Below are 23,228 nucleotides of genomic sequence, written 5' to 3' on the forward strand. Positions count from 1 at the left end.
TTTCTCCACTCTTATTGTCAATAGTTTTCTCATTCTATGAAAGTCCACAGCTTTTGGAATCGGAAGATTGTCGTTGCTGATCTTGCGCATCTTTTGCACGCGACTGTTCTTGACAATCCGATCGTTGGGTGAGATCATTTCGTTGATTTTACAAGTATCATGTCACAAGGACTCAATCCTGCGATCACTCCTCGGTCGAGGCTCTTTTCTTCCTCGGTAGTTTAATCATCACATGAAAATCTCACACTAGGAAAGAAATACGTTTTTCGTTTCTTCTATTTGTTCGATCCTGTTTGATTTCTTCGATGACAAATCGTCAAGACTCAAGCTTTCAGGCTTGATCGTCGATTCGGTAGTGGTTTTAGTTTGAATCGTAGGAGGAAATTGGAGAAACCGTTGCAGTTGGAAGCGATCAGCGTTTTTTCGTTCGGAGGCGCTGCAACGTCGTCTTCGGGATCGGGCAGAAAGGAAGGCGGCAAGGTCGTCGAGAAAACTCAGATCAACCTCCTTCTCCTCCTTCTTCATCTTCTTCTGCTGCTATTGCTCCTTCTCAAACGGGCTCCTTTCGTCAGCCACGCGAGACCTCACCTTGGTCGACCCTGACGTAATCTCGCTTCTGATTGCCGCTGTCGATCTCCAGTATTCGCGTGCTGCGACAACAGCGTTCGCTACTTGATCTGCATCAGATCGAAATTCTCGTGAAATAAACGCGTTTCGATCCTTGTACCTTTACTAACGACATCAAAAAAGAGAGAGAACTGTTTTTATTTTTTGAATTGTCATCATTCTCTTTGACCAACAAAAGCTGACTCAGTTTCGAATCGAGACTAATATTTATGAATCTTTCATACCGGATGCTCGCTCAGATTCACGTGCACGGGCAGAAGAATCTCAGCGACTTCTAGCGTGAGGTCTCCTCTCATCGGCTTGTGAAGACCCCAGGCAGCACACGTTAGCCTAATATATGTTTCTTAGACGTATCTAATGTCTAAGAAACATAAAGTACCATTTAAGAAACGGTTTCAATAGAAACCGTTTTTAGACCTCAATTTTAAAAACGTACTTTTCACCTTTCCACAGAAACGAAAAATGCGTTTTATTAAATTGATTTGAAATTATATAATTAATATAGAAAAAATAGTAATTTCTACTTACTTTGCGAGTATTCATTATTTTTGCATCATACGTTTCAATGTACTCGATTATGGAACAAGAGACAAAAATCAACACAAGCGTGTGCGATTCCCACCTCTGATTCACCAAGCGACCGATAGATGGCCAGGCCAGACGTGACGTTCTCGCAAGTAACATTTGCGTTATCACCTTGTAAATAACCATCCGGAAAACCGATCCAATACTCCTCTCTTCTTCTTCTTTTCTTTTGAAACTTTTGAGATCACTGTTACTTGAAGCGATATTTCAAAGGAGCGAGATTCCACTACACGAAATTTAGAGAGTAATTCATAAAATATAAAAATGTAGTTTTTTACAAAAATGTGACTTAACTCTGTCTGTCTTTGAGGCACTGATATATAGAATTGATAAATATTTTTCTGATGCTTTCTAAAACGTTTTTTCGTTGGACATTTTTCTGCTAAATAAACGTTTCAATAAAATGGTTATGAAACGTTACGGCAAAACGTTTATGAAACGGTTTTAAAACCAATGAGTGCTGCCTGGGACTCAAATGGCCAAGAAACTCCGCAGCGAACCTTGATGATCTTTCAAAGTCGTATTATTCACTTCGTATATGATTTCAGTTGCACGATCCGTTCAATCGATAACGATCTTGGACAACAACCCTAGAGAACAACGTAGCACAGCGGCAACAGTCGCGCGATCCGAACAAGATTGATGACCCGGTTCCTATCACAGATCATTTCGCAAGGCCGCTCTTTTAGCGTTGACTCGATGCCCTCTTAATGCCCGCGCGTTTCACTTTTCGACTCGCTCGAGAGCTGTTTCGGAGTATTCCTAATTCAATTATGATTACGACGACTACGAGATTACGCCGGGCTATTGCGCACAACGAGCGTCACCAGTCTCGTGGGTCTTAGACGATCACGTTCCACCTTGGTCGTCCTCGTGTGTGCGTGAGTGGATACCGGACTCGTTTCATTCCGTTCCGTTCCATTGTTTCGACACCACGAAAGCGAAAGCAAGCCGGAACCGACGCGGTTCACCGATCTGTGATGAACCGTGCGTGCGTGCGTCGAAGTGCAAACGCATCGGGGTTCCTTTACGCGGGCGCGTAAAAAATAACGTCAGATCTCGTGATCGATATAGCGGCCGATACAGCGGCAATTTAATGAACGGCGCGCCGGCACATCGCGATGCGCGAATTTTAACTCCGTTATGCGACATCCGTTGTTACATCCGTTCATCGGCCGCGGCGGACTCCGCTTCGCGGAACGACGAGACTTGACAATGAGAGACCGTTTTATATAACGAAGGATACCTTTCTCCAATTGCGCTCGTAACCACCGGTAAATCGTATGAATGGATCTTTCCCTTGCCGAAAGGTCATTATTTGTCGTGGACAGCATCCAGTTTAAGAAAAAAAAACTAAAAACGAGTATCTCGATAGCTGAGCCGTAGTTGTCTCCCTATTCTCGATATCTCTCCTATATTTCTGTTACAAACGTTGGGGACGAAGGATCGATCAGGTGAAGAAACAGGATCTCGTCCGTTCGTCCGCGTTGTGCTACATGGAGAAACAGTCCGGTCGTTGCGATTATCATCAGCGGCCGGTGATCACGAACGAATTTCCCAAAAAGATCCGGCAGCCTCGTCGCTTCCGCGTAGACGTGCGGTTTCGCCGCTCCGCTCTCGCGGTTGCCGTCGTAAGACCTCGGAAATTGTAACAGAGCGCGTGCGATTACTCGCGCGCGCTACGACCGGCAATTACGACTTATTAGGCACACCGTTCGACAGAATCTAATTACACTCGCGATTAGCGTGGAGCGAGAACCGCTCGAGAAGCGCTGGAGAAGCGCTGGAGAAAACAACGCGGCGGATCGTGTGTGCCAAGCCGCCTGTAAAACGTTACAAGTCCTCGCTTCTGCCCCGCATCCGCAGCGGTTCGCACGCCGAGTGTTTAATTACATTTAATTGACGTTATAACTTCGCTGATTCGCTGACCGCGGCCTGTTACGACAATTGAAACACGACGTGTTACAGTAACGATCCGCGGTGTGCGATAATGCTTCTTGCCGCAAGGGAACGCGAGAACGCGGCTGTTACGCACCTCCGCCTTGGCCGGCGAACATCTTTCTCACGACTACGATGATGATGATGACGACGACGATGACTATGATGATGAGCACCTCCTCGCTGTGTGGAAATCTGTGATCGATGGTTAACTGACTGCGATCATCTTCACATGGTTTTCTTCCTTAAATAGATAGGGGAAAGTTGCCGAATTTGGACCACCGCCTAGTTGCACCATTACTGTAATTTTTTATGTGTAGGAATCACGGAGAGTGCATTGAGAGTCATTAAAGCCATGCCTGTTCATAGGCCAAATACAGAGGCGCGGAAAGCAGTACAGTTGCTGCATCCCAGGCAGCACGCATTGGTTTCAAAACCGTTTCATAAACGTTTTGCCGTAACGGTTTACAACCATTTTATTGAAACGTTTATTTAGCAGAAAAATGTCCAACGAAAAAGCGTTTTAGAAACCATCAGAAAAATATTTATCAATTCTATATATCAGTGCCTCAAAGACAGACAGAGTTAAGTCACATTTTTGTAAAAAACTACATTTTTATATTTTATGAATTACTCTCTAAATTTCGTGTAGTGGAATCTCGCTCCTTTGAAATATCGCTTCAAGTAACAGTGATCTCAAAAGTTTCAAAAGAAAAGAAGAAGAAGAGAGGAGTATTGGATCGGTTTTCCGGATGGTTATTTACAAGGTGATAACGCAAATGTTACTTGCGAGAACGTCACGTCTGGCCTGGCCATCTATCGGTCGCTTGGTGAATCAGAGGTGGGAATCACGCACGCTTGTGTTGATTTTTGTCTCTTGTTCCATAATCGAGTACATTGAAACGTATGATGCAAAAATAATGAATACTCGCAAAGTAAGTAGAAATTACTATTTTTTCTATATTAATTATATAATTTCAAATCAATTTAATAAAACGCATTTTTCGTTTCTGTGGAAAGGTGAAAAGTACGTTTTTAAAATTGAGGTCTAAAAACGGTTTCTATTGAACCCGTTCCTTAAATGGTACTTTATGTTTCTTAGACATTAGATACGTCTAAGAAACATATATTAGGCTAACGTGTGCTGCCTGGGATATATAACAAGTTACAGCTGTAGTCGATCCAATGTAGACAGTGGTCGAAATTCGATAACTTTCCCTTACAGGCAAGAGGGTTCTTAGGGCAGAAACGTGTGTCCTTCCTTTTCTGCATATTTTATAGGACATTTTTCTGTAATTTTAACGGAATTCCAAGGGAAGAATTCCAAGTCTTACCACACCGGCACAAAATGCCTTTCTGCCGCGAGGATTTATGAGATTTGCTTTCACTTGGCAAGCTGCTTTATTACGAGCGATGATGAATAGGATCTGCAAAGTGTGAAACAACGTTATTTATTACGTCGATAAAATCGTAGGATTAATTTCTAAATAAACGAAGCGTATAAAACGTATCCATAAAGCGATAGGTGCCTTTTTGACGAATTATATATTTTTTACGGCCTGCTGCAATCGTGATGAATAACAGAAGAGTTACATCCGGAGCAACCTGAAGTGGCTTACGTACAAAAATGCAACTCTGTTACATTTATTTAGAATTTTTATTGGTTAAGATTATTGTGCAAACATATCCAAAATTGTATATTGCAATAATTAACAATAATTACATGTTGTAGATTAAATCATGTATTTCTCTGCAGATAATAATCTTGTAACGAAAGACCAATCAATTACGATAATACTTCTCGTAGTGTGATGTGATGAAAAAATACATGGCATTGATCAGATGAATTTGAATTTAAATTTAATTAAATAAAATTGACTTCATAATGTCAAGCTAGCAAAATAGATGGCGTGCTTCTTTCAGCGCCAATTTTAAAATACTTTTTTTCGCGTATATTTTGATTAAAGATTTTACTTTTTTATTGTATAATTCTTCACGTAAATTCTTTCTGTTAATAAATATTGATTTTTGGAGTTTCCAAAAGTATTTTTTTATATAGCGATATTTATTATAAAAATTAATACCCATTTGCTATTATTAAATTGATAAAAAGTTGTTGCTATAACTATTGTTTTTATATTTTATAATTTATATTAATAAATTAAAATAGAAAAATGTTTATGTAAAAAGTTATATAACAAAGTACTAATCGTGCACGTCGCGTTGCAATAGATTCATGTGTTTCCGGACGAAATTTACGCTTTCAGGATCAGAAATAATTATCAGAATAACATAATTCATTAGAAGGTTGCGGACTGAAAAAGAGAAAAGAGAGAGAAGAAAAGAAAGAAAGAAGAGAGCGAGAAGAGAGAAGAAAGAAGAAAGACAGTTAACATTCAATTCAAATTCCGACTCTCGGGTGCACGGTGCCAAAATGGCGGCGTACTTGGCGGTTGTCTGTCGCACGAAATAGGTTATCGGGTGGTGCCTACATGCGACCGATAATTGTATGAGGTCTAACAGGAAACTAATAGCACCGAAGGTATTATGATCGCTGCCAGATAAGATTCGTGTAGACGGCGCGTTTTAATCTCCCGTACATCGTGCGCATCCGATAGATAATGGCCGAAAATGTTGTCGCAAGCGACGACGAGCTCCTGAGAAACATCAAAACCCTTCTCTGGGGTGCGACCGTCAAGGAGGACGTTTTTAAACGATGGGCGCAAGGTAGCGAAGCATTATTTTCGATGTAACGATCATATCTCGCGAACAAGTAACATTTAAACTCCTAAACATCGTGCTTGCATCACACCAGCGAAGTACTCGATCGACGACGACGGTCGCGATCGTTTTCGCAGAGCAGCCTGAAAGTGCATTTCTCGCGGTTTCCGTGATGCTAACGTGATGTTGACTGCTCTAGACGAAATCCTTTGTTTAATGCTACTACGACATTAATGGTTTCGATAGTTTAACATCGAGGAGTAGTCTTAAGATCCACATGTGTGTGTCTTACATAATGCATGTGACAAAACGCAAGATTGCGTCACAGGACTGACAATGAAACGCCGTAGACTTATTGGGATATTCTGCCAACGGGACTAATAATCATTCTGATTTTAGGCTTCTACTTCAGCATAGACGAACCCACTGCACTTGTACAGAGGGAAGGTGGACCATGTGCGGTGATCGCTCCAGTTCAGGCATTTATCCTGAAGCAATTGCTGCTGGAAAGCGACGTGATTACTTGGAAGAGTATCAAGGCGGAGAAATGCGACCGGTTACTCGTGAAAGCCATGACCGAGATCATAAACCAAGCTGCCAACGTTCAGAATCCCAAGTACTCGGTGGTGCACGCCAATGATTCCAACGATTTTGCGTCTAGCAAGGATGCGGCTGACACCAAGGCCACGGAGATCACCGCGCATCCAGCTCAAGATACTAGCGAAGGTAGTCAAATTAACGAAACGCCGCAGGCCGCAAAACAAGCATCACTAGAATCGGAAGTTTTTCACTCGCAATTAAGGTACGTCGATACGAGCACAAGGCACGGTTTTTAACTGATGAGCTGAAGGAGCCGAAATTCTTCAGTATTTTGTTAATTTCATCGTAACTCATCATTTCAGGATATTTACTACGAGTAGTATCGAGGATGTAGAGGATTTTTTCACAGAACGTATTGGCATGTTGAAAGATCAGTATGGCATATTGTTGTTGCTTTATACAGTGATGTGCACGAAAGGGGTCTCGGAGATATGCTTCGAAATGTCCGACCCCACGGAACCCATGATCGATTCCACTTACGGATACGGTAGCCAAAGTTTGATCAACTTGATGCTCACTGGACGAGCGGTTAGCCACGTCTGGGATCATGATCAAGATATCGGTGGATTAAGTGAGATATTCATGTCCCTTTAATTTAACAACTTTTCATTTAATGCTGCATTATCGTGAAACAAATACGTGTAATAAATTTTTCTCTTCTGTATTAATATTGCATTGAACGCTCTGCAGAGTTACGCGGTATAGACAAACAAAACACAGTGGGTTTCCTGGCATTGCTGGAGCACCTGCGGTACTGCGAGGTGGGAACATTCTTGAAGTCGCCGTCGTATCCAATTTGGGTATTGGGTTCGGAAACGCATTTAACCGTACTCTTTTCAACGGAGAAACGACTAGTGAGCCCAGAGACGCCGGCGGAACAGGCGCGGCGAATCTTCAAGCGCTTCGATCCGGAGGGGAACAACTTCATTTCGGCGAATTTGCTGCAGGACGTACTGGCGGAATTGGGCCTGGTGGCTGATGCGGAATAGTACGTGTTCCTTTTTTTACTCTTATTTAACTCTTATTTATTTAATTTAGTCTTACTAAGTCCAACGTTGTTTTTGCAGCGTTGACATCATGAGGAAGAAACTAGATAACGAAAATCTGGGAATAATACTGCTCGCATCGTTCATGGACGAGTTTTTCCCCGAGGAACCGTGCATGTGTCCGGACACGTTTGTCCTGTATCACTACAACGGTCTGCAACGCAGCAATCCAGAGAACAGGGTCAAGTACCACAAGGGACAGGCGGTGCTACTCGAGTGTACTGTGAAGTGTATCATGGATAGCAATCCCATGCTCACAGTCCTGCAAACAAAGTGGCCAAGGATTGAGATTCAGTGGGACATAGGACGAAATCCTAGTTTAAATTAGAATTTATAAATTGTATAATATACACACACACACACACACACACAACGGGACACGGGACAGTGGCCTGACCGAGCGCTTCTATAGCATACTGTTGAGAGAGTTATCACTTTAAGACTATAGTCTAGTCAAATCGGCCATCCTCCGGTCCACATCAGCGCCGTACTCTGCAGAAATATCGCTTACGTGTCGATGTGAGAGAGATATTTTCATTGCGCGTAGCAGTTTGAGATGCATGAGTAGATAAAAGTTCATCGACTGCATTTTCAAGCTTCGCGTCAAGATATCAACACCTGCTCGACAGTTATCGCGTGTCGAAATTCAATCAATTTATTCGGTATTCCGGTTTTTGTTGACATTCGTCATCCTGCTAAATTCTCTAATTCAGCACAACAGGATTTGATGATGGCCGATTGTAAGTAACTTACAATTGTGCAACGCGGGGCTCTTGGGGCTCAGGAGCGTTCTTACTTACTCGCGCAATTTACCTCATAAGATCTTTCGTTACATCCGTGATGGAAAACGAATTTCCGGGCCGAAGATTCGTTCAAGTCATTACACAATTACGATAGATGTAAAGCTAATGCGCATTTTAAAGACACCGTCTTATCTTGAAACTACGTGTATATTCTTATTTCGCAGTTCTTAATCGTAAAAGTGATCAGATCAGAAATACAGTAATTTTTAAAAGAAGAGCGTCTTTCGAGCAAAACAGTTTTAAATTTTGAAGATATCTCCCTGATTGAAGATCCACCGAGCAATGAAGCTATGGATATCTTAAAAATCAGTGTGCGAGATGAAGGACACGCTGCATCTTTACGATGCACCCAGAAAGTAAAGACTATTCAACAGATGATATTAACAATTATTTGGTCAATGTTTATTTTATATAACTAGTGCAAAAAACTGCAATTAATGTTAAATAAACTTATTACTTTTGATTAAATACCTCAATCGCAATTCGACTCTCTTGATCGTTTCGAAACTTTCTTGAATGATTCTAATCCAATCTGTGTAAGCTAAATATTTCGTGAGAATTCCAAATCAGATTCCGACTTCTGTCTATTCCATTTATTGTTCGTTTAAAGTGATGAAGTCGTTTTGAGGCATTCCTCGCCAACGAAGGTAAATTAGTTTTGTATGTTCGCGAGTTTACAGCGATCTCTGTCGCTGCCAATCACTTTTGCATAATGTAGATTTATTTATCGTTCTATTTACATCAGTAAGTTATGTACCATCCACATATTTAACTATTTATAACAAATTATACGCAAAATGGTATATCTCCTCTTTATGTTACCATAAAAAGACGTCTGTTCACTAAATAGTACGTATGTCTCTTCTCAATCGCTTGCATCGGCTTGATTGTCATCTCCGCCGCTCCCCGCAGAACTTCCAGAATTGGACTCGTCGTCCGAGTCTTTGAGCACCTTTCCCTTAATGTTCTTCTTGGGCCTATGTGTTTCGATGTCCGACCCTTCCTCGTCGGAAGAATAAATGTTCGACGCTGTTGAAACAAAGCATTTCCCATATAAGTAACTACGAGCAAATCTCGATCAGATTACACATTACCTACTTTGATGTAACACATAAGGATGAATCTTTAAGTGCAACACCAAATATATTTTAGTACGACACACTAGACATTAGAATGACCAACCTTTAGAAGGAATTGCCGCGCCTTTTTTGTACTTATTCTTTATAGCCGCTAGTGAGATCGCACCCTCGTCGTCGGAGCCATCGTCGTGATACGCGTCGCCGCTGTACGCTCCTGTGATACGACTGGTATTTCTGATACCACCCGTGCTCTTCTTCGTCTTGTTCTGAACTCGCATGGCCATGCGTAGTTTCTCCTCCTCTTTCTGAAGAAGAAAACGCGAAGACAACGTACATATTGGGAAAGTACGAGAGAATAGTAAATCGACTAATACGTAGAAACGGAAGAAGTGCAGAAATTACCTTTATCATCTCGTATCTGTTCTGATCCGGGTTCATTCCCACTTGAGAAAGAACTTTAATACCAGAAGTCTTTTGCGACCTGTCGGCTAGTGACATGGTCATCTTCCTGTGCGTAAACGATTCGGTAGAGTGCGGTCGGAAAGTTAGTTTCGTCCGAAACACTGCTTGTCCCTGTAGACCGGTACCCTGACGGATGTAGAGGTGATTGTGGTCGCCTTGCAACGGCTGCTTGTACACGTCGAAGATTTCCGATCCCAGGTGCAACGACATACTGCCGTCTGACCACTTAACGAATCTAGCGTTGCTCTCCTTCACTACCTTGCCCTCGTCGCTGAAGATTTCTTTCCATCTGAGAGTATTCTCAACCTTGAGCTTCAGTCGCGCGCGACCTTCCTCGTCCAGGGTCTCTTCCTCGTCGATCTCGTCCTCGTAGGTCTCGTGATCGAACGGCCTCGTTTCGACGGACAAGAAATTCGGCAGCTTCACGAAATGAATCTCGCGGCCGAGGTCGGTAGTAATCTTCGGGATTTCCACGTCGATTCTAGTTTCCGGAGGTGGTTCCGGTTCCTCATCCTTGTCCTTATCTTCCTCCTGCACGCGGAACACGTTTAATATTAGGATATCCGTGCATTCGCTGCACCTGCCTCAACATTTACAAAATCAAGTAGCGTCTCAAAAGCGTCAAATCACGAAAGGACGTGATATTTATTCTCGTCCCGTTGTATTGACTTACATCCTCGACGATCCGGTTGCTCGGACCCTCTCCGCCACTCTCGGATCTGTCGCGGCTGTGACTTCTGCTCCTGCTCCTGCTTCTACTCCTGCTTCTGCTACGACTCTTGCTTCCGCTTCTGCTTCGACTGCGGCTCCGTTCTCTCTCCTTCTCCTCATCCTTTTTGTCCTTTTCGTCATCCGTACTAATATCACTTGCATCACCGAACAGCGCATCCGCGGTTGGAGCAGCGCTGTTCTTCTCTGCCGCGTCATTTTCGGAATCGGAGTTTATTATCGGTTTAACTCGCTTAAGAGTCTTTTCCGCGTCTGAACCGGAATCGCTAGTTTGTCGTTTACGTTTCGACTGCTTCTCTTCGTCGCTCTCATCCGATTTTGGACTTCGATCTAAATAAAAAAAAATATCAATACTGGACACAATACAAACAATACAAACAATACAAACGTGACTTTTAGCTTATCGAAAGCTGCCGAGTAGGAAATATATCGCAAATTGTAGACGCAATCATTGCGATTGAGATAGAATGAGAAACGAACCTGTCTGTTTGAAGGACCTATTCGACTCATCGTCGCTCTTGTCGTTTTTGGGACTCTTGGAAGCCGATCTTTTGCCATCCGACTTTTCGGAACCCGCTCTCTCCGCCGACTTGTTGAACTTTCGCGAGGATGTGGACGAATTCGAACGTCTGTCACCCGGACTCGCGGAACCGCTAGACTTGTTGCTCCTCTCGGAGGAGCCACTCCTGGATCTGCGACTCTTCTGCGAAGAGACGCTTCTTGATCTGCGGCTCTTCTGCGAGGAGACACTCCTGGATCTGCGGCTTTTCGGCGAGTCGTAGCCAGAGGCATTGGACCTCGGTGAGGCCGGAGGCTTGGACTTTCCCTCCGTCGATCTCGCATCCGAGCGCGTCGACCTTGAGCTGGCCGGTGATTTTGGACTCGCGGAACGCGCGCTTTCACGTGATCGCGATCTTGCGTTCACTTTCGCGCCGTCCAACGAACTGTTGGAGGCTACCGACTTGGGTGAGCCGCTTCGCGATCGCGGGGAGCCGGATTTTTCACTCTGCACAGAACCGACGCTCGACCGCCTCGAACCCGATCCTGTTGGCGATCCTGACGGGCTTTCGGACCTACGACCGTCGAGTTTGTTCGATTCGACCGTCTGATTCGTGGATCTGGACGCACCGCTGGCGTTTGATGCGGGTGAAGCTGGCGCCCCATTCTCGTCCTCGGAACGCTCGCTTCGAGCATTGCTGGGCAACGGAGCTTGCGACGCCCGGCTGCCGCTGCGGCTCGATCTCGAAGACGCGGACGCATTATCGGACTCGGATCCTGAGAAAAATTAAAACATTCTGTTTCCTTTTATTTTGTCCTCATCAAAGAAACCTTTAAATAACTTAGGCGAGAAGGAAAATCTCAAAATTTCATTCTGTGTGGTCCGCAATATTGAGACATAACCTAACACGAACATGATATATAAATAAGAAATAAATATATATGTATAATAAATTAAGCTGTTCCGCTTATGACACAATTAACGCTGTGCGGAAATGTAAAATTGCAAAGGAATAGAATTGTAAATTCATTAGTATTACATACCGGAATCGCCGCTGGAATCACGCAAGTACTCGCGCATTGGTGACATAGTCGAATGAGACTGAAGCACAATACATGCAGTAGCCGGGATCAGTAACGCTATCTATGATGGAGCCTTCGAAATCTATTTTCGCGTAATATAAAATTTTACGCTATTATATTAATTCTAATTAATGACTAAATTTAAAAAATGGATAAAAATGTAAAATAAATGTGAAAACACTATATATTTTATAGTATATATTTTATAAAAACTTTGTTGTTACATATTTGGTGCTCAACTAATTGCTCTTGCTATTTGAGAACTCGTTCTACAATTATATCTTCTAGTTATAATAAATTTTATTGTTGTCATTTGTCTCCTCTCGATCGCGCACAGAATTAACTGTTCAAGATTTCTTGACCTTCAGGAAACCAGCTGTATTTGAAAAGTATTTTGCGTTTGTTTCGTTCACCTTTTTCTCTGCAGCTTGCGGATTGACAATTTCAAGACCCTGTAAATACGCATAATTATCAATACAATAATGCAAAATATATTCTCTTGCCATGCATATTACTCGCAAATATCTTTAGGATATATAAATATAAATGTACCTGTAAAGGAGTGAATGCCACGCTCGAAGCGGTGCCAGAGACTTGCTTTTTGACGGTGGTGCTTCCTCCCCATTGTTGTTGCTTTTGCAAATTCTTCTGTAACGTTTTGGATATCCTGACTTTCGTCTTCTCATCGACCTGTGGCAGTCTGATTCGACCTGCGCCGGCTTTGCCAATTGTTCCCCGCGAGTAACCAAGGTCCTCCTGATAAGCATCATTTTCAATCTGTAACAAAAGATCGCAATGCATTCCTCGCGTTCACAATGCAGTAGTAGTCGTATTTCGGTTGTCAAGAGAAAGCATCCGTGCAACTCACATCAGCGAAGTTCATCCTGTTGGCATACTTCCTGAACTCGGTGATCGCGTAACGCTCCTTCATCTTTCGCACGCGTTTACCACCGCGTTTCTTGCGGCCGGGATCAATCGGCTTCGGCAGAGGCTTCACGAACTTCACGGGCGGCGGCTCCTGCAACTTATCCAACTTCTTCTCGATCTCTTCGCGCAACACCTGGCCGAAATGACCGTCCGCGTACTCGTGGCGAGCGTCCACTCTGGCTGCTAGCGTGCTCTTCGTCGCTACTAGCTTTGCTGCTTTCCTCCGTAGGTCCTAGAAGATGTCATTGGGTCTATAGAGTCGTTAGATCACACAATGTTCCATTATTCTTTGGGATTTCTCCCTCTACATTATATCGCATCTTATTATAAAAGGATAAACGTACAGGAGATGTGTCTTGCACGATATCAGAATAATATATGAATCCCGTGTGAGGCAACGTAGCGACTTGTGAGAATCCAGACAGCGTAGTCTTTTGAGATCCCAAGACTAAAAGGTTACAACTTGGGATATTGGAGAGCTTTGTCAGACCGCCCGCAACACCTGAAGAAAAACTTTGTTACAGTATAAACTCATCTTTTATCTACATGTGATATAATTTTTTACGTAAAACATACCTATAATCTTGGCGGCTGTTGATGCACCGACGATTATTGACAGATTCGGTGCGATGAATGCCATTCTGCTTTCTACGTATTCAAATATTTTTAGTTTACAGTTATTCAATTCTACTGCCATGTCGCAAGCTTCGCAAATGGCATTTTTCTCGTCCTCGGTCAGTAGTTGGCTACATAAAAAAATATATTTAGTAAACGATGAAACAGAAGATATATAAATCATATTGTGTAGTAATCAATATAACATTTAATTGAATATTACCCTTGTGTGGTTGACGCTGTTACGGAAACGACCATAATCGTAGCTTGAGTTAAAAATTGTTGCAATGTTTCATTGTTTTTGGCTCTATCCAAATCATTCCCTAATTCCCTTACAGTCATTACATATTCCAGTGGTCCTACTACCAAGGATTCCAACTCTGGAAATCGTTTTGAATACTTGTCTCTAGTAAATCTATGTATAACGGCTGAAAAAATACAAGTAACATTTTTAACATTTTATATATAAAATATATAAAGATAATAAGATAAAATAAGAGAAGATAATATTGCATGTAATTAATTATGCTTACCAATCTCATTGTCAACATCTACGGTCATATTATTAGCTTCCACGATTAACTGATATTCTGGGTCAGATTCTACCGGTCCCACAATATCGGCTGATTTCCTAGGTGTTTTACTGTGTTTGTCAATTTCTATCATCACCTTCTGTAATCGTTCCGAGTCACATAACTTAGCCAACTCTCGCACAGAGGATACCTTTATTTCTACAAAAAAAATAGGCGTACAAATAAGAATTAGTTTTATGTACTTCGCTCCCATAACCATAAAATAATATAAAGCATGGTGTGTTCTTATATAAATGTAACATATGACATAAATACTACAGCTAAACAATATGATGCAATCTAACCTTCTTCTAAAGATTTGGAAACGGAAGCCGGGATAAAGTTTGGCTCCGGTTCTTCCTCAAAAGCATCTGCGTCGTCATTTTCCTCGAGATCGGCAAGAAGTTCGTCCGCTAAAGACATTTTGTGTGTGCCGTGTTATAAATTAGTTATTTTTAATTATTTATCGCAGTGTCCAACTTGATGCTTGCGAACGCGAACAGGTCACAGTACCAACTGGTATGAAGACGGTACAGTATAAATTGCATATAATACAACAATCAGTCGCACAAGTGCACATCAACTCGGGTTACTGATGTTTACCAATATTTACATGCCACAAAATGGAGTGCGCATGTCTGAAACCGATGAGTATGCGAATCTAACATGGTAGCCGATTGATCAGAAAGACGAAAAACGTCACGATCACCGGCAATGTATGAAAAATTTTGCGCTTTTTCGTACCGTCATCGCCCTCTCATCTTGCGGATACCTTGACATCATCGTATCGAAAACCTTTTCACTGGGTAGGTTTTAAACATGATTTATTAATCATAAATAAACATGTCTGTGCTAAAAACCAGGAAATAATAATAGGTGAAAATAATTATAAATATTTAAATAGCAAATCGCAACATTTATATAATTACACTTTAAAATGCACACTGTATATAATTCTCATATATTTAATACCAGCCTGGTTATTTCTCAAACTGCTTGATCTAATTACAATTCGATCACATTAAAGTCTTACAATATGCAGGAAATGTACAATATCAATAATTTTTTTTAATTATTTTGGATGAACAATTATCACTCTTAATTTCTAATTTATTATCATTCTATTTCGTATGCTACATTGGGAAATTCGACTTGTTCTCATCAAAAAACCAATCAAAGTAGAATAAAGAAGTTTAGTCAAGCTATCGTTAGCCTGAGTAAACTTTTATGTATATCAGAAAATTCTTTTGTTAATTTAAAAAATACATATTAAAACTCATTCGAAGCAAATACTGAATGTTTGTTACTACTTGATAATAACTTAATAACATCAAGATATTTGCTACAAATCTAAATTTGGATTGTAAATAATCTAGTGTCGATGTCCTCTTTGCAAATTATAGAATTGATGAAAGAAACGTTGAAATAACTCAGGTAAGAAGGGCTCAATTCGACACATACGAGTATAACAACTTATGTAAGATATTGTTATCTAAATTTTATTTATCTGTAATTAAAACTCTGATAATAAAATTCGATACAGAGGCAAGGCAAAAAAAATAATTAAACAGCCCTTAATTATTTCTTTGCCAGCAGCAGTTAATTAAAATACATTTTTGTCGAATTGCTCCCTTCTTCCACGCTGAATTGCACACAAATGTATATATTTCCAGAAAGAACATATGAACAATGCAATTATGTGAAATAGTAAGATCTCATATAAAATATGAATTGTTGAGATTAGAGATTTCTGATTTGTAACTTCCAACTGGAAAAAGTGTTATGAAATAAATTAAGACCCACAAATCTGCGAGACATGCATACGATGCACTCATTTAATTTAATTTAATTTAATTTAATAAAAACTACTGATTATACGTGCAATCGTACTTATGAGTGGTAACTTGCAGAGTTCACTCGTTATAAATAACTGAGTATTCAAAATGACTGTAATCTTATTTATACCTTATAGTACTTTACAATACCATGGTATGTTTGCGCGTGGAAAGCCAAAGGAAGGTGCAAAAAGCATCGGAGATATTTCCTTTACAAATAACTTGATAGCTTGCCTCTTAAAATATAGATCTATAAATATTATGTACGCTCTTAGAAAAATATAAGAACCACAGAAAAAAGGAAAAAGTAATTTTTTCCGATGCCGATCTTTAGCCAAATCCAATTGAAAGCTAAGAACTCAATTTGCACAATGTAATCAGTCATTTACCATGCAATTTATAATTCACGTACGACACAAACTGACGACTGAAATAATCCGATTATACATGTGTTCTCGGTGGAAATTCAAAATATACTAGATTTCATCTCATGAGTGTACAGGAACGTGATAAAACATGTGATTGCATCTCGTTACACGCCAAATTCTTTCGTCACACTCAAAGACAATTATGCGCGTGTAAATAACGCAATGTACATCTATCTACAATAGATTCCTATTTAATATACATGCTTCGCCTATCAAGCTTGCAGGTCCTGTAGTTTCTTACACGAAGGTGTCTCGAGATTTTTAGCCTTTAAGAATAGCTCTTGATCTCCGAAATTACGGGCTTTCCACATCATACTTTCTCCTGCGAGAAGAAACGAACAAGTTCAAAACGTGTTTACGCAACGGAAGAAACGAATTATCTATCGCAGTATCCGAGCGATACTATCGCGTAATATTAGTTACAAGCTTATATCGAATGAAAACGGGACATTCAATGTACGTACTGTAATTTTTCTCTCTGACGCAGGTCTGCTTCAAGCCGTGCACGAAGTCCTCTTCGATTGAGATTTCTAGCCTACGTAAACTGCCCTGATACTCGCTATGAAAGTTCTCCTTAACGAAATATGGTACTTTCAAGGTTTGAGTTGTCCTGGCCACAGAATATTTCCTGCGGATGGGAGAACGATCACGTAACAGAGAATCGCGCGTCTTACTTGACGATTTTATTGTACAAAAAAAACTACTGGAAAAATTATTGTGTGATATTATCTGCACGAGTACGTACGAGTTCGAGTGCAGGCTGTATACCGGGTCGGATATGAAGAAGCTACTCATCATCGTTAGCAATATTAACAACAAAACTGGCAACATCTGGAAAAATGTGGTGTACCCGTTTGCTTGCTGAAAACATATTTAAGAGATAATATTAAAAACTGTTAGGAATGCATATTTAGTTAATTATGCATGTTGTTTTGCCGTGCTTACTTGAGAATGAGCATGTTGTGCTTGTGCATCCTGCTGCCTCATCCATCTCCCACCTGGCCGACGCATGTAAAATTCTTGTTGTGGAAAGCCGACGCCGAAGAACATGTTGAACAATTCTTCGGCCGTAATATCAGCTGAAAGAAAGTTTTGATTATTTATCTGACATTATTTTTCAATGCATAAATTTATGTATTTTTATATGATGGAATTACGCTTGCAATGGGTGTCAGCGAGTCGTTATCGATCACAGACATTTTTAAAGATAAATATCTTGTCACGAATATGATCGCGTGGGAGATCTTTGTAATTTCACGATTACTAAACATGTTTAAATAATTAAAACTCGAGACGGCCTAATGATTAATGGACACAGCGAATCCAGAAGCGATTCATCCGCTTTAAATGTTTTTAATTTAATCGACACAATCTTCGTGATCGTCTCACCTTCAAATCCACGAGTATAGTTGTAATGTGTATGACCCTGATGCGAATTCTGCATTCGTTCTTCTTCGGGACCATACATATCGTACTGTTTCCTTTTCTCCGCATCAGTGAGAATAGCAACTGCATTGCCAATAGCTGTAGCAGGACAGAAGACATCCTTTAGCTAGGTTCTAAACTATATTTCACAAACTGATTCAAACTTTCTGCCACAATATTTTGACTCACCTTTAAAAGCTTCAGCAGCACCTGGTGCTTTATTTTTGTCCGGATGCAACTGAAGCGCCATCTTTTTGTACGCTTTCTTAATATCACTGTCTGTGCTATCTTTGCTGACTCCTAAGATTTCGTAATAATCCTTGCACTTCTTTATCCTGTCGAAATCAATTCCTTTTTTTAAACAGGCCGATTATACAAAACAGATGCTAAGAAAATGATAACGGCTAAACAAAGTGAGCACATAATGTTAAACTAACATAACACAAATAAACGTGCGTGCCACAAACATTGCAAACTATCTCGACTGTGTGAAAATAATCTCGCTGTTGAAGCATCTACCTTTTTACATGTTCCAACTGTTCTTTAGTATATTCAGAACTACTGTGGGAATGTGTTCCTTCCTTGGTTACATTCTGTCGCTTTCTGACGGTTGGCTCAGCCGACTCTGACTTTTGGTTCTGCTTCGAGAGCATTGCCACTTGCTGCAACAGCTCTGCAAGTGCAGTCATACAATTTCGGTGAATCCTTTGAAGATTCTGACAGGGTCAAGAATCGATATGCAATGGCAAATGAAGAAGTCTACACGGATTGCCTGTGCCAGGCATGAAGACTTCTTCGTTTGAGTAATGAATTATAAATGAAGATGCTAAATCAAAAATACTGTGCTGGCACGGTAGAAACATGCGTGACAGCAGAAAAAACAGGATTGTCACGTGGAGATGAAACCGTTTAATGGATTAGAAAGATGCATCGTCAGTCGGGAATATTACAAGATTCACGTACCCTCAGCCCTCTTCGTCGGATAGAGTTTCTGAGCTTTGCGAGCGAACTTCTCGGCGTCCTCGTATTTTTTCTCGCGCTTGAAGCGCTCCGCGAGTTCCATGCATCGCTCCGCTTCATCCTTGTTGCTGTCCATCTCGCTAAGGTGCCGACGAGATCAGAATTGCTACTTATATATTCGGCCACGATGACAACGCAGAACGGAATAAATAAATCTTAAAAGCGCGAACCCTCAACACTTCACCATGATGTGGATAAACTCAATTACGTCACGAACGTTGTCATGAAGCTCGTTGCAACGACTGAATGGCCCGGAGAGTCATCAATTACCGTGACATACGTGACAGTGTCAGAAATGAAGGAGAACGCATAAAGTCAAGAGCGTCTTATCTGTCAAGCGATCAGATCATACAGTCGAAGGAAAAGACGAAACTTTGCAGACGCGGGCGATCGACGAATCCCATGGGCCATCAGTCAAGAAGTACGTCAGCATTTAAATGCCAATACTTGTTGAACGTGGATTGGCTCTCGATAGGGAATCTCTAGGGACTTGGGAAATCTGCTTTCAGTAAGCAGCGTTTTCACTAGCAGGACAAGTTGGTCGAGGACATGCTAGTAATTCTGCTTTATGATTGGTCGAAACTAGAGAACCTCAAGTAAGAGTATGGACATCGTGGATCGAAAATGGCGTTCGTATGGTCACTATCTATAAGGAGTATAACCTTCCTTGCTTTAGGATTAAAATATTAGTGTAAGAAAAGTAAGCGAAATGACTGGGTATTGTGTACGAGGTTGTACAAATAAGGATAAAAGAAAATGTTACATGGCAACTTTGCCAACAAATGCAGAAAAATGAGCAGTATGGATATCCTTGGTGGAAAAATTTCTCAGATTTTTTCAGGATGTCTCAGAATTTTTTTTAGAATTGGAACGATTCTTATTCCTCATAACTTAGACAATCAGAAATAACCTCAAAAATTATTACTATTTTACAGAAATGTTCATACTTAGAGATGTTGAAATATTCTCAAAATTCTCATCCAGTTATTTCTGAAAAATTCTGAAAAATTATTTTCTCAATATTTTTCAGAAATGACTGGATGAGAATTTTCAGTATCTCTATGTATGAAAATTTATAAAACATAATAAAAAGTAATGATTTTTCAAATTTGTTTAGATTTTCTGATTTATTCTGAGAAACGTTCCAATTTTTTTTAGAAAATATGATAAATTTTTCCACCAGGAATATTTATTTTATAAAGATATTGTTATCTTCACAATTAATGTTGGGTGCAATTTCTTTTTCTAACAAAGATGTATTTTATTTAGTAGAGTCCCTTAATTGATAAACCTCGAATCCGCCATTTTCGATCCCACCAATCAGGTGCGAATCCACGATGTCCATACTCTTACTTGAGGTTCTCTAGTTGAAACTGGTTATATGCCTTTATTTTATTCCACAATCCGCAAGCATCGAGTGCTCTTCTACAGTCTGTTGCGACTTTATCCCATAACCATAATTCGTCTTTCACTGGTCTTCCACCGGCTTTTAGTTGCATTTTTCAAATCTGTCCAACTGTTTCCTTAATCCTTCCCCTTCTTAAGGCCTGTGTCTACGATCCAAGAACTTTGTCAAAGTTCTAGTTCCGAGAAATGTGTAGCCAATGAACTTACAGTTTTTACATAAAAGCTGCATGTTGATTGGCTACACATTTCTCGGACCTAGAACTTTGACCAAGAACTTGGATCGTGGACACAAGGCTTTATTCCGCGCGCAATCAATTCAACAACTGTACGTTGGACAACCTGACTGGGTCCGAGTCACTGCGCAATTTTGCTGTTGGCCATATCGAACCTGAAAGGGATCGGGTGCCATGGAACACTAAGAAGAAGAAGACTGGTCTTCCACTTCGCGTGTTGCTCGAGAGGCACGATGGTGAGTTTAGCGTGTCTTCACGATATATCGGTTTATTTCTCTGCCATCCTACTAGTTTGCCCATAAAAACGTTTATTAAATAAATATACGGATGTTGATATTGTTTTGTGTATGTTTCAGTCGGCACACAAGACGTTCATCATCAAGCGAAAGCTTGCCAAAAAGCTGAAGCAAAACAGACCGATTCCCCAATGGGTGAGGATGAGGACTGGTAACACCATCCGGTAAGTTTACACCTAATTTTAATTTATTATTTCGTTTTTTTTCGTTCGATGTCGAATACAACACAGGCACGTTTAATATGGCACATTTAATGTTTCTATTCTATGTATAGGTTAAAGACGTTGCATGTACAATAATTGCACAATTATGTGAAATTTCACAGTTTTACATAAAAACGCTAATCTATGTTGAAATGCATATAAAATGTATACACGTGTGTGTGTACACACACATTATCGATTCTGCAAGTTTACTATTTTAAACTTTTACATGATATCAAGATCCTTTATTTGTCAATGTCCAGCAACCATCACTGATTGATATGTAATTGAATATTTTAATTCCGTGTAATGATTAGAAATACTATACTTTTAAATAATTGCACAATCACTAATGCAATTTAAAAATATGTAAAATAAATATACTTATACATATAAAAGATTAATATACAAGTACAAAATGTACATGTATGTGTTATAAAAGCAATAAAAATATTTATATTCCTTCTTGACAAATATCATAATTTATAAGTTACAAATTATCGAATATTGTTTGGTTTCAGATACAACGCCAAGAGGCGTCACTGGAGGAGAACAAAGTTGAAGTTGTAAATCGTGAACTTCGTAGAACCTTGTGCTACTAATGTATCAATAAACTACAATAAAGATATGATGCGATCTTAAGGATCTAATATAATAAACATTTGGCAGAATAAAATCTTTTCAAAAGCACTAATCTTGTGTATCTTTATTTATGTACATGTATTTTTGTATATTAACTTCTGTATAAGTTACGCTGTTACAAGGAATTCGTTACTTTGCGCATGTGCATCTGTTTTAACCAGTCGTCCAACAACTCTTCACCGCTCTTAGGATATGGCAGATAGTAATTCTTAGGTGGTGGTCCTTCCTCCAAGCGTACAAAATAGTGGCAATACCTATAATGAATTACTCCCTTGCGTCCTCTAGCATGGCGCCGCAATCCCTTTATTACTATGCCTTTCGTAGCAAATGACTCCGCTGTTTGAACAAAGTTTCTTTTGTATTTGCCGAAACACTTTAAAGAATGTATATATATCTGATAGAATAATTTCACGTATATACACTCACCAACCCATAGATTACTCTTAAACTCGACGTTATGCTCCTCCACGGCCATACGTTGGGCTTCTAATATAACTTCCTTCGCAATTGCGGCACCTTTCTTCTGCAGAAAACTCAACTGTTTTACAGCTTCATCCACAGACATTCCTCGCACGAAAGCCGCGATGTACCACATATTTTTTGGACTGTACTTTATGTTGGCCCTCATGTTACATACATACTAGAAAATAAGCATATGTATGTAATTCATCGTAATTAGGTATTGACAAATTTTACATGGTTTAGCTTACGGCAGGTCTTCTTTCTTCATCCGGCTTTTGAGGTCGAAAAATAGTTTTATTATGATTTAGAAAGCGTGTTGGACCCTGAGTCCTTTTGTCATTGAATATCAAAGAAACATGAAAACTACATGCTGGTATAAGATTTAATGGTTTTACTGTGCTTGGTAATGCATTCGTCCTATTTAACATAGGTCTACCAAACACTGCTAGTTGCGTTACGCACTGACGCAGGCTCTGCATTTTCTGCAAACGTAAATATAGTATAATAATTTGACACAAACACGATCACGTGAGAAACAAGATATTTCAATACATTAAATATTGTTTCGCGACATTCACGAATTTCAATGGAGAATTTGTTCCACTAAAGAGTATCGAATTAAATAATTGTATGTAATATTTACATAATTGTAACATCAATTCTGTAATGTCCTCTTGGATTCGTGAAACGCAACGTGAAAATTGTTTTAATACTTAACCAATGATAATTAATGATACGTACTTGTGACAGGCAAAGCAATCCTGCACGAAAAATTAATAAGCCACACGCGTTTTCTACGCGTATTGTTCTCTCAAGTGCGATTTATGTCACAAACATAAATTTCCATTACTCGAACACGCACGGAGAAACTAACCTCAATGTCTCAAACCACTATGCTCGGAATTACCGTAAGATGATATGATATACCTCTTGACGAGTCGTGGAGGAGATTCTTCAGATGGCACCGCCGAGCTGACACCGCTCGGCATTGC

General features: G+C 40.2%; 6 protein-coding genes across 6 annotated transcripts; 2 read left to right on the top strand and 4 right to left on the bottom strand.

Annotated features, from left to right (window-relative positions):
* The first annotated feature begins 5,575 nt into the window (after positions 1-5,575).
* LOC105284653 (ubiquitin carboxyl-terminal hydrolase MINDY-3 homolog) lies at positions 5,576-9,167 on the top strand. Its single transcript, XM_011348325.3, has 5 exons — positions 5,576-5,877; positions 6,271-6,673; positions 6,774-7,042; positions 7,162-7,459; positions 7,539-9,167. Exons 1-5 carry the CDS (start codon positions 5,772-5,774, stop codon positions 7,843-7,845), a joined length of 1,383 nt encoding a protein of 460 aa, XP_011346627.1. The 5' UTR covers positions 5,576-5,771; the 3' UTR covers positions 7,846-9,167.
* Positions 9,028-12,226, bottom strand: LOC105284652 (another transcription unit protein). The gene is made up of 6 exons (XM_011348323.2): positions 12,133-12,226; positions 11,071-11,865; positions 10,535-10,920; positions 9,802-10,392; positions 9,503-9,704; positions 9,028-9,349 (listed from the first exon to the last, which is right to left on the bottom strand). Exons 1-6 carry the CDS (start codon positions 12,176-12,178, stop codon positions 9,186-9,188), a joined length of 2,184 nt encoding a protein of 727 aa, XP_011346625.1. The 5' UTR covers positions 12,179-12,226; the 3' UTR covers positions 9,028-9,185.
* A 128-nt stretch (positions 12,227-12,354) lies between these two features.
* LOC105284654 (U4/U6 small nuclear ribonucleoprotein Prp31) lies at positions 12,355-14,909 on the bottom strand. The gene is made up of 8 exons (XM_011348326.3): positions 14,591-14,909; positions 14,247-14,444; positions 13,937-14,141; positions 13,675-13,844; positions 13,443-13,600; positions 13,040-13,330; positions 12,724-12,948; positions 12,355-12,623 (listed from the first exon to the last, which is right to left on the bottom strand). Exons 1-8 carry the CDS (start codon positions 14,706-14,708, stop codon positions 12,519-12,521), a joined length of 1,470 nt encoding a protein of 489 aa, XP_011346628.1. The 5' UTR covers positions 14,709-14,909; the 3' UTR covers positions 12,355-12,518.
* Positions 14,910-15,093: 184 nt separating this feature from the next.
* On the bottom strand, positions 15,094-19,069 carry LOC105284655 (dnaJ homolog subfamily B member 12). The gene is made up of 8 exons (XM_011348327.2): positions 18,937-19,069; positions 18,493-18,646; positions 18,163-18,308; positions 17,938-18,072; positions 17,494-17,627; positions 17,294-17,409; positions 17,013-17,176; positions 15,094-16,870 (listed from the first exon to the last, which is right to left on the bottom strand). Exons 1-8 carry the CDS (start codon positions 19,067-19,069, stop codon positions 16,761-16,763), a joined length of 1,092 nt encoding a protein of 363 aa, XP_011346629.1. The 3' UTR covers positions 15,094-16,760.
* Positions 19,070-20,725: 1,656 nt separating this feature from the next.
* Positions 20,726-21,822, top strand: LOC105284657 (60S ribosomal protein L39). The gene is made up of 3 exons (XM_011348329.3): positions 20,726-20,869; positions 20,990-21,093; positions 21,654-21,822. Exons 1-3 carry the CDS (start codon positions 20,867-20,869, stop codon positions 21,700-21,702), a joined length of 156 nt encoding a protein of 51 aa, XP_011346631.1. The 5' UTR covers positions 20,726-20,866; the 3' UTR covers positions 21,703-21,822.
* LOC105284656 (39S ribosomal protein L22, mitochondrial) lies at positions 21,816-23,127 on the bottom strand. Its single transcript, XM_011348328.3, has 4 exons — positions 22,978-23,127; positions 22,485-22,718; positions 22,201-22,414; positions 21,816-22,110 (listed from the first exon to the last, which is right to left on the bottom strand). Exons 2-4 carry the CDS (start codon positions 22,713-22,715, stop codon positions 21,890-21,892), a joined length of 666 nt encoding a protein of 221 aa, XP_011346630.1. The 5' UTR covers positions 22,716-22,718; positions 22,978-23,127; the 3' UTR covers positions 21,816-21,889.
* Positions 23,128-23,228: the final 101 nt, after the last annotated feature.

This window comes from Ooceraea biroi, chromosome 9, assembly GCF_003672135.1.
Source record: "Ooceraea biroi isolate clonal line C1 chromosome 9, Obir_v5.4, whole genome shotgun sequence".
Lineage (NCBI taxonomy): Eukaryota > Metazoa > Arthropoda > Insecta > Hymenoptera > Formicidae > Ooceraea > Ooceraea biroi.

Coding starts and splice junctions, on each gene's coding strand:
- LOC105284653 (XM_011348325.3), top strand. CDS start 5,772: ATGGCCGAAAATGTTGTCGCAAGCGACGACGAGCTCCTGAGAAACATC. Junction 7,043..7,161: donor TCAAGATATCGGTGGATTAA/GTGAGATATTCA, acceptor AACGCTCTGCAG/AGTTACGCGGTATAGACAAA. Junction 7,460..7,538: donor CTGGTGGCTGATGCGGAATA/GTACGTGTTCCT, acceptor TTGTTTTTGCAG/CGTTGACATCATGAGGAAGA.
- LOC105284652 (XM_011348323.2), bottom strand. CDS start 12,178: ATGTCACCAATGCGCGAGTACTTGCGTGATTCCAGCGGCGATTCCG. Junction 10,921..11,070: donor TAGGTCCTTCAAACAGACAG/GTTCGTTTCTCA, acceptor TTTTTTATTTAG/ATCGAAGTCCAAAATCGGAT. Junction 9,350..9,502: donor CGCGGCAATTCCTTCTAAAG/GTTGGTCATTCT, acceptor TTGTTTCAACAG/CGTCGAACATTTATTCTTCC.
- LOC105284654 (XM_011348326.3), bottom strand. CDS start 14,708: ATGTCTTTAGCGGACGAACTTCTTGCCGATCTCGAGGAAAATGACGAC. Junction 14,142..14,246: donor AGATGTTGACAATGAGATTG/GTAAGCATAATT, acceptor GTATTTTTTCAG/CCGTTATACATAGATTTACT. Junction 12,949..13,039: donor ACAGGATGAACTTCGCTGAT/GTGAGTTGCACG, acceptor CTTTTGTTACAG/ATTGAAAATGATGCTTATCA.
- LOC105284655 (XM_011348327.2), bottom strand. CDS start 19,069: ATGGACAGCAACAAGGATGAAGCGGAGCGATGCATGGAACTCGCGGAG. Junction 17,628..17,937: donor CTATACTCGTGGATTTGAAG/GTGAGACGATCA, acceptor ACTTTCTTTCAG/CTGATATTACGGCCGAAGAA. Junction 17,177..17,293: donor TACAGCCTGCACTCGAACTC/GTACGTACTCGT, acceptor TCCCATCCGCAG/GAAATATTCTGTGGCCAGGA.
- LOC105284657 (XM_011348329.3), top strand. Junction 21,094..21,653: donor AGGACTGGTAACACCATCCG/GTAAGTTTACAC, acceptor GTTTGGTTTCAG/ATACAACGCCAAGAGGCGTC.
- LOC105284656 (XM_011348328.3), bottom strand. CDS start 22,715: ATGCAGAGCCTGCGTCAGTGCGTAACGCAACTAGCAGTGTTTGGTAGA. Junction 22,415..22,484: donor ATGAAGAAAGAAGACCTGCC/GTAAGCTAAACC, acceptor CTTATTTTCTAG/TATGTATGTAACATGAGGGC. Junction 22,111..22,200: donor TAAGAGTAATCTATGGGTTG/GTGAGTGTATAT, acceptor TTGTTCAAACAG/CGGAGTCATTTGCTACGAAA.